The following is a 12,533-nucleotide window of genomic DNA, read 5'->3' on the forward strand; positions in this document are numbered from 1 at the left end:
TGGAAATTTAATAATTCATTCCAAATGAATAATTATATAAAACAATATAAGAAAAAATTATAAAAACTCTACATTTGCATTGCAATATACCATGACCCTATATTTCATTGCAATTCACAATTATACAAAAATCACATATCTCACTGTAGTGCATTATTCAGATAACAAATTTGTAGTTCTTATTTAAAGGTACTTGTTCTTCACGTTTTTTCTGAAATTTAATAATGTGAAAAGAATAACAATATAAAAAATACGAAATTAATAAACTACAAAAATCTTTTTCTGAAATAATTATCTTCTTTTTTAAAATAACTTTTTTTATTTCGTTAATAAGCATTATATTAATTTTTCTAACATCTTAAACACTGCAGTACATTTTGTAAATGAAATAAGTTCAATATTTTTCTGCAAACAATTTGTTATTGTTATGAATTAAAACAATTCCGTCAGCATTTTATAAAATCCCGTATTTACTCAATAGATTCGAAACATTATCTCCAAAATAATATTTCGTACTTGTTTATCAAATGGTCTTTTACAATGACCCTTTTTCTTTTAAGTATTCATATATTTTCCATTTACCACGTGTACTTATAGATACCAAAAAAAAAAAAAAATACTTTCTCCCACTTTAGTTTTAAAAAGTGCATTAAAAGCTGAATTTTAATACCTCAAGCTTACCATTTCAACGCTGTAATCAGATATTTGATGACTATAAGTTCGGACTACAGATAATTGGCGATCAATACCACTTGATGGTTGAGGTTTTGTGACGTTGGCAGAAGACAGGCATCTTTCCAAGCTGTTGTCTAATGCAATACTTAAGTTATTGACTTTGTCGTCGAGAAGCGATATTTCATCATTCGTTTCCTCCGTTTTCTCTTCTGTATTAATCTTGAAAAAGATATTTTAAATAGGAATTAAACATTAAAATATAGCACGCATTAACTGAATCATATAATTTTTTAATTCATTTTACCTGTGTAACAACCAACCGATAATAAAGACCTTTTCTTTTCATCAATTCTTCATGTGTTCCAGTTTCTTTTATGTATCCATCATCCAGAACAGCAATTTTATCTGCAGTTCTTATGGTAGAAAGTCTGTGAGCAATAACAATAGTTGTACGACCCTTACGAGCCTAAAATTAACATGTTTTAGTATTAAAATTCTTAAAATAATTGTTATAAGTTGATTGAAAATGTATGATTATGGATGTCTATAACTTGCATGGGATAACTAAATATCACAATCAAAAAGTTTAAAATTGTATATTTTACTAGTGGGCTGCGCCCCCTGCTCGCTAACGCTCGCCAACCCCCGAAAATTGCTACGCAATCTTATATGGTTTGCTTCGCGTACCAAGATCGCTTCGCTCGCTACTAACTTAGGTACATTGCAAATGCACACAATTCTAAGAATTCAAAACAATCATTCAAATCCATATAAANCTTAAAAATATTTAGTTCTTATTATAAAACTTATTATTTTCCTTAGGTTTTAATGGAAACATAATACTTAGATAATGATAAAGAGTTTTCACCAAAATGAATAAATAAAAATGAAACTTTTGTGTTCATAAATTATAATATGTTAAAAATAAAAGCAGTAAATCATATATCCCTAATTTTTAATGTACCTTGCCGCAGTAAAACTTTATTACTCTTATGAGGTCAATTCGGTGGAAACAGATAACTAGATTTAAATATTTTAAATTTTTTTTCACCAAAAACTAGAAAAAAAGCTATTTATAGAGCTAAACTTAATTTCTTTTTACTAAAGATTTTTTTAACGATTCTTTTAACGATTTTCTAAAAATTTTCCACTTTTAGAAGATATAATAATCTTTTCGTTACCTGATCTAGAGCAGCTTGAACTATAGCTTCACTCTCAGTATCCAATGCTGAAGTGGCTTCATCCAGTAATAGTATTTTAGGATTTTTGATCATGGCACGAGCTATAGCAATTCTTTGTTTCTGACCGCCACTCAGCTGAGTTCCACGTTCTCCCACAAGAGTATTGTATTTCTATTTAAAAATAATTACATATAAAAACATATATAGATTAAACGAAAAGCTGAATTGAGACAAGTAACTAATGGTAGGACTTACTAATGGTAAGGCATCAATGAAGTTATGCGCATTAGCAATTTTGGCAGCAGTCTCAATTTCTTCTTGCGTTGCATCTAGTTTACCATATTTAATATTTTCTGAAATTGTTGTCGAAAACAGGACAGGTTCTTGCCCAACGAGGCCTATATGATTTCTTAGCCAACCAACGTTCAGATCCTTAACATCAATACCATCTAGATGAACCTATGAAAGCGAATCTTATTATAGCTAAATAAATTAAGCTACATTAATAAACATAAATTATGATAATTTTTTTGGAAACTAAAAACCTACTTATACTCCTTTATTGAACAAAAAAGAGAAACACCAATAATAATAGTAATTAAATATTGAATCTAATTCTGTAGGTGTAAATCTCACCTTCTGAATGGCTACAATCACGCGTAACGCTGTGAAAAATTCTTAATCAAATTACGGTAAAAATTTAAGGAACATATAATTTTATAAACCGTGCGCGTGCTGTAAAATTTTCTGTAAAATCAATGAATCGCTCTAATTAAATAAATATTACTATAAAAATTTCGGAATAAAATGTTACGACGAAAATGGATTTTACGGTAAAATGGATTTTATGGCTGAGTCAATCAGAGTGCCAGTAGTTTTTACCGTTACTTGATCCTGAACATTTTAAAGTATGTACAGAGTTACGTTTCTCTGTATCTCTGCATACCATTTCTTCCTGTCTCAATGATTCAACTCGGTCAGATCTCATTTGGTTTCTGAAAGAAAATTCTAAGGAAAAATATAATAATTCGGAAGCTTCATTGAAGTTTTTTTACTCGTGATAGATAATTGTTGAAAAATATTTTCTTAGCTCTCTCACAAAAAATGTATAATTTGCTTAACTTTTCGAAAGCTAGCGCGCATTATAGAGTTCAACTTAGCTTACATTTACTACAGAAATTTTATTAATATTTTAGAAAACATTCCAAAACTCTTAATAGGAGTAAAACTAATTGAAACTCAACTAGTTTTTGAAGTTTCTTGTTTTAGTATAATAATAAATGTAAAAATTCTCACAAGAAATTAGTTCATAATATATTGGAGCTAGTTTTCATTTTACTGTAAAATTTTAAGAAATATTTAACAATAAATTTATGAACAATATGCGAATATTTATATTATATTAATTAAGTAGAAACATTGATTATAATATTTATTTCGAAATCCTACACAGAAAAGATATTTTACTTCGATAAACTTACACTTCCAGAATCAATATCATAAAATCTCAATATGAGTTGGATAATTGTACTCTTTCCGCAACCACTGCATCCCACTAACGCTACAGTCTCTCCAGAAGCAACCTCCAGAGTCATGTCCTTTAAAACCTTAAAATGTTTAAAAAATTTAGTTAGAAAAGACAAAAGAATATTTTATTCATTTTAAGAAATTTTATTAAATTTCTGAACATACTGTGACATCTTTTCTTGCAGGATAACTAAATGTCACATTGTTAAGACTAATAACACCATTCATGTAATCTGGTTTTAGACCTTCCTCAGAACTGCTATCAATAATCGGTTTCTGGAAAAAAATTCATGTTTTATTTCATATATTTATTTAAAGAGAAAGTAGTATTCGGAAAATTCAGAAACAATGAAAAATAGGTTGGCTATTAAATTTATCTCAAAAGAAAGAAAAGGATAATTTAGTATATAGAACATATTACAAATTGAAAGTTAACACATAATTTTACTTCTGATTCCCCGTTATTTTATGTTGTTCTGTTAACTACCTGAAAAGACTATCTAGACGTACTTTTTAAGAAAGTCTTAAACAATTTTTAATCACTGTTGATTCACTAATTCATAAGTGAATGATCTTTTAAACAGTGAATCACTTCTTCTCATAAAAAATTATGTTTTTATTTATATACTCAATACTTTCTTTTCAATTCTCGGACTAAAATCCATTATTTTAATCTATTATTTTAAAGAGTGTAAGAAAAAATAATTAGACACTTAAAATCTTTTGATCTGGAGACTGAATTTTCAGGTGCTAAGATATAAACTTAAAGCTTCAGGCTTAACTTCAAACATGCTTAGTAGATAAGCCTTACAATATTTTATCTAAAGAAGCCTTTCCCCAAAATTGCGTTTTCTTTAAATAAGCATGCATTTCTATTGGATTGACAAAAAATTTTAATTTTTAAGCTGTGGAACTATGGGCAGCAACTAGCAATCATTATCTAATATGTTCGTAAGTTTGTAGTAAATAATTATTTTTAATGTGGCCAAATAATGCTGATTTAACATAGTTTTAACTATTATTAATAACATTAAAAAAACTATTACCGTCTTACTCATCAAAATGTCTGTAAAGTATTGTCAGTTAAAAATTAGAAGAAACGTTCAAAATTCGTTCGGTTTATATACAAGAAATTGGTGTGAACGTGAATAAATACACGGCGAGATGGTGTTTTTTTAAACATTATAATCTACGCTAAAGTGTGAACAGTGACTACAAACGGAGGTGGTTCAATGAAGAAAGCAGCGCAACGATAAGAATCTTTAATCATTTAATGTACTTAATTTCAAAACATTTCCCGATTTCTCTTCCTAACGGGTATCCCAAAACTCTCGCAAGATTTTCCTTTTGCGCCAGTTTTGCAATAGGATGTTACCAACAGAAAAAAAGTGGAACAGCAAATCAATACTGTAACATAGTTTTCTGCTTAATTTTTTTATTTTTAAATTTCCTAGATTTATTCTAACAAACTTGCAATGACCCATGCCTTGAAAGAAGAAATTGAACGTTGTGTCAATGCTCACTTTACTCACTCTCTTCAATGATCTGTCACAGTAAATCTCGTCAAAAGTGTACGGAAATGCCAAAAGCATAGCAGGTATTCCCCCGATTTACTATTCAATACATAATTCTATACTGCATATCTTGACAGTAAATCTCGTCAAAAGCGTACGTAAATGCCAAAATCATAGCAGGTATTCCCCCGATTTACTATTCAATACATAATTCTATACTGCATATCTTGACAGTAAATNTTTCAGGACCACCACAATGGGTGAGATACCGTTGGTCATGTTAATTTGGACGTCTAGTTTCTGCTACACTAGATGGCAGCACCGAGACTCTATTTGGATGCTAAAGTGCACTAGGAATTTAATTTTGCCGGAAATGCCAAGAAGGCACTCCAAGGATCTTTTACATGCCGCATAATCCTACAACATGCCCACTGAGGATTTTCTGCATCCCGAAAATCCAGTGTCTGGGCCGGGGATCGAACCCGCAGACTTGGACTCAAAAGGTCGACGACAAACCAACTGCGCCACCCAGCCACACAATTAAAATCAAAATACTTATTAAGTGAATTTTAAGAGAGACTTTAAAGACGATATCTTATTGAATACTGAACACAAAATTTTTAGCTTGTCTGAAGTAGTTATATAGAATCATACCCTTTCAATAATGTTGAATATTTTAGCTGCAGCTCCTCTAGCTAGAGCAAAGGCTTCAAAATATGGCGCTGTCTGTCCAAAGAACATAGATGCTGTCAGGACACTAAAAAATATCTGTAAGAAATTGTTTCAATGAATAGATTTTCACTTCATATTAAAAGAAAGTAAGAGCCGCTGCCGTTCTGCGGAACTGTAATTTGAAGCGTTGCAAAAACCTGTTTTATTTGTGAATTCAACATGAGCAGCCTTTTCCAAAATGTCATTTTTTTTTCAAAATTAATTGAAATTTCAGGTGCTTTTTTTTCTCTCTATTTTTTTAAAAACATTTTTGCTTTGCATTACTTTAAGTTACATTTTGTTTTGTTGCATAAAAAATAGACTTGAAATTACATAAAAGTGTAAAAAATGTTCTAAAACGTCCATGAAAAATAAAATGAAATGTAATAATTATGACCACAGTAATTACAACTCCTCCATCGTATTCTGGGTTTTCTTCACCGTAACCTTCAATAATTAGTTGAAGACCATACCTAACACCATAACTTAACAATACTTACATGTACGTAATAACTTTTCAAAATTAGAGAGGATTAACAATACTTAACAGTAATTACAACTCCTCCATCATATTCGGGATTTTCTTGACCATAACCTTCAATAATTAGTTGAACACCATACCAAAAGGCAAGAGCGTATCCTCCAAATATGGAAAACCAATTCATGCTTGATCCAATTGCAGTCCACAGCCCCCTTTTGATTCCTTTTTGCATTGCAGGAATTAAGTGATTTTCATACCTGGATTAAACAAATAAATTGTAAGGCTATAGCAACATTATGCGTCATTATACATTGTTTGAGCTAATCAGTATTCAGATAGAAAATGTTGCCTAATTCCATCAAATGGTTAATGCGAAAGGGTACACACATCATTGCATGGAAAAAATCATTGGGAATAATAAATGCGATAAATATCTTAAATTAATAAAAAAAAATTATGTGCTTTATGTTTGTGTTTGTTAAAAAAATGACCTCATTGTTAAACTAATACAGTACATCAAATAGTTTGAGGATATTTAGGTGTATAAAATTGAGTATGCTTATGATAAGTAAAAATAATACACATTTTTTCGTCATTAAAAAAATGAACAAATGATTGTAATAAAGTAAAAGTTGAAAAATGTATATTAATGGTTTTGCCTAAATTATAGTAACTTCATTATTTTTAAGCCCATTAAGACATAATATATTGCGATGGTAGTTACAAACTATGTCAACCGTCATCTATGAAAAGGTACCTCAACATAGAGTCGAGTTAACATGTCTTATATACTAGTGAATTGTAGTTGTGATTTTGCAGTGGTAGATACGCTACAGTACTCCCCCACCAGAATTTTATCCGTGATAGAATTCAATACATGGATACCACTAGTTGATTCATCGCTGTTTTATGAGAAGCCGGGAGAGCTGTATTAAGATCACCGTACTTTTGAGTGCTGAATGTGAGAGGTGTATTAACTTCACGGTCGTGGTCACTCCTGTGTTGCCGTTAGCAGTCGAGTGAATGCAAGCCGACGTTGTGCGTGATCGAGACGAGACTGAGTAGCAACAGTGCGAGGAGGTGGATAATGTCGCAGTCACAAGTAGCAAGTCAGCTGTTCAATGTGGACCAACCATCGAAGTAGGCGTTTCCAGATCGAAAAGGGCGTTACTGCCAAGGTAGGCGTATTCATATCAAGTCCGAAGGTGACCAATGCGGGGAGTGCAGTTATCGACAATGTCAACCTTCATCTATGAAAAGATACCCCTACATAGAGTCGAGTTAACATGTCTTATATTCTAGTGAATTGTAGTTGTAATTTTGCAGTGGTAGATATACGCTACAGAGTTGACTTTTAGAGAAAAATGATAGCAAATGTATGCTTAAACCGAGTTAGCATTTCTTATTATTTGCTACTACCCTGAGATCAAAAAGGTACTTGAGCTTCGACTGTATACATTTTATTATACATTTTATAATTCATTTATTATGCAATTTATTACATATTTTTATTATAGATATTTTATTACTGATGAGTTATAGCAAACCGAACTATATTTCTTTTTCAATATAAAAGCTAAAAATTAAATATTTGAATTTATTTACTTATTTTGAAAAAAAATTGCAATTTTAAAAAAAAAATGGTTAGGCAGAAATGTATCAAGCAGGGTTTTTTTAAATTTTTTTATAAAAGCTGGATGTTGTTAATTTTGAATAGTATTAAGTATTTGTTTCAGAGTTTTAACTTTAACATAAAGTAAGAAAAAAAAATTGCAAAAATTTTGTCGAACCAAAATTTTGAAAGTAATATTTGAATCACTAAATGTATAAATTTACGATTAATAAAAATAACCTTTGAATTTCTTTGATTTCCCCTCCAAAAGCGGAGACAGTGCGGATAGACGAGAATGCTTCTTCTGCTACCGCACCTGCTGATCCATAAGCTTTCATTTCTTCTTGAGATGCGCCTGATTGTATCTAAAATGAATAAGAGGTGATAACAATTTTAAAATCTCTTCAAATTAAATAATCATAAACAATGCCTCACAGTGGTCGCAATCGAAGAAAAACCGGCCAAACATCTAAGCGTTTGGATGACTATATATTATGTAATTCTAAGAGTTTTGGATGGTAGCACTAATTACGTAAAAGAAGTTAAAATTAAAAAATTCATAGCATTAAATACAATATTTTGGTGAAAAGAGATTATGTTGGCGATATTTTACAAACTATTATCATAACATTATGATAAATGAGTATTTCACTAGATAAGCGTATTCCATTTTTTTATATATTTTTTGTTTTCTTCTTAATTGCATAAAAGTGTTTTAACAAGACCTATATAATTTTGAAACTACCACCATTTTTGAATTCCACAACGTTTCGAACGAAAATCAGAAACTGAAATTAATGTTTTGAAAAATGTCTATAAACGAAAGTAAAAAGCGATTTTAATTCTTATTCTTACTTATTTGAATTTTTTAAACATAGTATTTTAATAACGTAAAAAATTAGTCAAAAATTAGAATTGTTGTCAAAATATCTAAAACTGTTAACGTCTCCTTTACCGTTTCCTTTCGTTCGTGATGGCAAATAAGTATAAGTTAGACAAGTTATTTATGCAGGTAAAAAATCAACACAGAGTATTTTATTTGTGATTACATTGTTTTATGGACATCAATAAGAAGTTATTACTAAGAATTTTTTTTTAAAATTTTAGGCAGCTCTTTTTCGAATTATTCATGCAGCTGCCGCTGTTTTGGATGCTTTACATTACTGTATATTTAATGTTGCTGTACAAGATCTATAAGATTTACACAATTAAGAAATACCCGTTACTTCTTTAGTTCCTTTTCCTATTTAAAACAACTTGAAACCGTTCTTTTAAACGTGGTTTGAAACTGTGATCTCTTGACCTTTGAATTGACTGTTCCCCCACCCGATGGTCATAGTGAGAAATAAGTAATTACATATAAGAATCAATGATGTTGCTTAGAGGAAAAAATCTAATACAATGAGCATATCTTAACTACAGTTATTGTTTTTATTAGCTCCTAATACTCCTGATATTCTCTGTATCTTGTTGTCAGGACCTCTTAGGTCCTGATATTCTCCGCCACATCCAGACGTTTGAACACCTACTGCAAGCAGCGGAAATACGGCAGAAGAAGCTGAAAAAGCATTTTCTTCTTTCTTTCATTTTTAATAACTGTGGTGTAATTTCATTGATATAGAGATAAATTTTTTTTCTAGTTGTGTGGGATAGACAGGTAATTGGGCTTGTCTCAATAAATTCTAGGCTTTTTTTTTAAAAGAACCTTTCGGTGTTTAAGTGAGTTATCTGAAGATTCCCAAAACAGAAAATTGTTATGCCATGGAATTACTCATCAAGGATCAAAATAATACACAGCAATAAAAACTCGATTTCTTTTCGAGTAACGTTCCCTTTTTACCAACCTAAGCTGTCAGCATTTTCCACTGTCTAAATCTTTCCGTAGGAAACATCTTATTGTACTAATGGCAAAAAATGTAAATCTTGTATGAATTTTGGGTAGTCTCTTTAAGAGATAGAGCAGTTCTTACCTTAGCCACAATTGCCATAGCAATCGCATTTGCTGGTGTTATTGCAAGAACCGCTAAAGCAAGCTTCCATCCGTAATACAATCCAACACCCAAGCATAGAAAGGTAAGAGACAAAAAGCTGAGGCATATTCCAGCTTTTTCTCCTATGCCATCTTGAATTCTTGTCAAATCTCTACAAACACATTCATGTGATTTATGTAATCTACCAAACTGCAATTTATGAAAGGTTTATAAAATGCAAACAAAAGCAGCAATCTAAAACCAAAACGGAGTTTTGAAAAACTTCAGGTGTATTCATCCCTTTAGTTATGTTTATGAGATGATATGTGAACAGACTTGATATTTTAGAAATTTTTAGTATTGAGATTGTATTTAAATTTACACGTTATTTTACTATTCATAAAAATTTTCTTCCTTTTATAATTTCTAAAAAAAGACGTCAACCGTAAATTATTTTAAGGAAATTAATTCACGACATAAATAAAGTTTGCCCTGTCTTAATTATGTTTGCCCTGCCATCCGCATTTTTGATGTCTTTACCTAAAAGTAAATGAATTTAAAAACTGAATGGTAAAAAGAACAAACTGTATTGTAAATAGTAATAGTACAATGAAAAATATTTAATTATTTAAAATTCGACGCAAAAATAAAACGTAAACGGTAACCCGGAAGTCTTACTAGCAAATTTAACTGCTCCCGCCATCTATTCTTAACTTCACATGGATAACCATTTATTCTTACAATCAAATACTACTTTACGTTTTAGGTCTAAAATAAATGAAGTATATAAAATAAATGAGAAAAAAATGGAAAACAAATATATGGTTGGTAGGTACTTTATTTTCGTCGCACTAGAGCTGCACAATGGGTTATTGGCGGGGGTCTGGGAAAAATCCATGAGGATGATCCTAAGACATGCCATCGCAATTTTGATCCTCTACAGAGNTTCGGTTTCGTCTGCCAGCATACGATAAAACAGCTATAACTATACTTCTGAAAGTCAGAGATCAAAGATTTTAAAAGAATTTTGAAGCCTAAAGAACTGTAGTTTGAGTGTAGATTAAAAAAAAAAGAAAATAGAAATTTTGTCGAAATTGCTGATCACCTTGTCGGATGTACTTTAAAACATTATTACATTACAAATAAACTTTTAAGGACAAATAATGATCATTTTGTGGGCAGTACTTACAATTCCTAAACAATACAGAATCGCAACTAAAAGGGTCATAACTTTCTTAAATATCTATAAATAATTTATATATACTGTAGGGCTCCGCCCCCTGCTCGCTACCGCTCACCAACCCCCGATAATTGCTACGCAATTACATTTTTGCTTGCTTCGCGAACAAAATTGAAGTTGTTTTCCTGGAGATAAGCTGGCAATTTTTCTGCACCAACATCACATGGAGAGAATATGATAGGATTGTAAAAAGTTAGAGTCCTTAATACCAGCATTATAAACTCATATAAAGCTATTTTAATGCAAACAATATTATAAACTTACATAAAGCGAGGACGCAATATTATTTAACACATTACTATAGGGCATTAGCCGGAGATTAACCTCCGTATCCGAACAATACCTCCTAGAAGTAGAAAGGCCTCAGCACGGATCAATTTAGTAGTCCGATGTGACGAAGTTCACTGCGCAGTAGACGAAAAATAAGAAAGATGTCATTACGTTAGGGGTACTAAGCTGCGCAGTGGTTGAAAATACAAAATATGTCATTACGTTTGGACTACTAAGGGATATTTATGGTAACCCGTGCTGAGGCCTGTTCTTTCTAGGAGGTGTTGATCCGAAGCACGCGTTGCAGAGCCTAACTCTGGTAGACTATATTTGAGGGTGCCCCTTGATTCTCGCCAAGTTGTGATTGCGGTTGATCGCCAAACTGAGCGGGCGTTATTTTTAAATGTTCAACGGTACATGTAATTTCAGATGTCTGTTAGTTCTACGTTGGATACCGGCTGGTAGGGTTATTTTTGCCTCTGGTCAATAAGATCGAAGGTATGTGGGAAGTCATGAAAAGAGACTTTAGAAAAAAATGTCATCGCCAGTGAGGTACCACAGACGCCATTTTCGATTCGTATTTCGCCGAATTTATGCGGCGATGGAGGTACACAGATTCCATTCTTGATAAATTTAGACAGTATGTTTTAACTGCTATTAGAGAATTCGGTGCACCTAAATCTGAGGATATTCAAGCTGAAAGAAGAAGTGAGTTATTTTTTTCCTTTTCTTTCTGTGCTTACTCATTAATTTCTGTTTCGATTCAAAATGCATTTTATTGGGTTTATTACTTTTGCTCATATCGGGTTCATTGCAATTTTATAAAGTTTTGGCCGATGTTTTGTTAAAATTTTCCAATGTTTTATTGAAATATCATTATATTTTGGCAGCCATTCATGTTACCACGGTGCTCCGCGCAAACAGAAATGGCGCCAAACATAAGTCGCCAATTTCGCCAAGGGGCACCCTCAAGTATATTTTTACCCCTAACTCGAATCATTGTTGATCTTATAGGATGCCGAACGCTCCCTATATAGTGCTTACATCTCCCCCCCCCCCAGTAATTTAAATTTCAAACTGAAAACGAATAAAATCTAATGGAAAAAAACTTTAAAGTATGGCAAACAAATTAAAACGGGTAATATTAATAAGTTAAAGCTGAGTAACATTTCAAAAGCAAAAACCATTGCAAGTAATTGCCCAATTAACTTCAATACTGTCAACCGACAAAATATTTTAGTTTCAATCAGACAAAAAGCAAATTATATAATAAAAACACATGTAACTAAAATTCGACAAATGAAAGTAAGCAATTTAATTTTTTGTCATATTGAATACCAATAAAAAAGCAA

At 31.4% G+C, this 12,533-nt stretch overlaps 2 protein-coding genes across 2 annotated transcripts in view; one reads left to right on the plus strand and one right to left on the minus strand.

The window, feature by feature from the left end:
* The window catches only part of LOC107442799 (ATP-dependent translocase ABCB1), a 46,164-nt gene extending 35,038 nt beyond the window's left edge, over positions 1-11,126 (minus strand). Inside the window, exons 1-11 of the mRNA XM_043055229.2 lie at positions 10,998-11,126; positions 9,672-9,881; positions 7,942-8,066; positions 6,157-6,346; positions 5,552-5,665; positions 3,549-3,659; positions 3,338-3,463; positions 2,112-2,315; positions 1,857-2,027; positions 980-1,141; positions 682-894 (exon numbers count right to left, since the gene is read on the minus strand). Coding sequence (XP_042911163.2) covers positions 682-894; positions 980-1,141; positions 1,857-2,027; positions 2,112-2,315; positions 3,338-3,463; positions 3,549-3,659; positions 5,552-5,665; positions 6,157-6,346; positions 7,942-8,066; positions 9,672-9,881; positions 10,998-11,126 — 1,755 coding nt within the window. The remainder of the gene's footprint in view (positions 1-681; positions 895-979; positions 1,142-1,856; positions 2,028-2,111; positions 2,316-3,337; positions 3,464-3,548; positions 3,660-5,551; positions 5,666-6,156; positions 6,347-7,941; positions 8,067-9,671; positions 9,882-10,997) is intronic.
* Positions 1-12,533, plus strand: part of LOC107452351 (ATP-dependent translocase ABCB1) — a 143,574-nt gene that overhangs the window by 120,750 nt on the left and 10,291 nt on the right. The window lies entirely within an intron of this gene.

The sequence above is a fragment of the Parasteatoda tepidariorum genome, chromosome 2 (assembly GCF_043381705.1).
Source record: "Parasteatoda tepidariorum isolate YZ-2023 chromosome 2, CAS_Ptep_4.0, whole genome shotgun sequence".
Taxonomy (NCBI): Eukaryota; Metazoa; Arthropoda; class Arachnida; order Araneae; family Theridiidae; genus Parasteatoda; species Parasteatoda tepidariorum.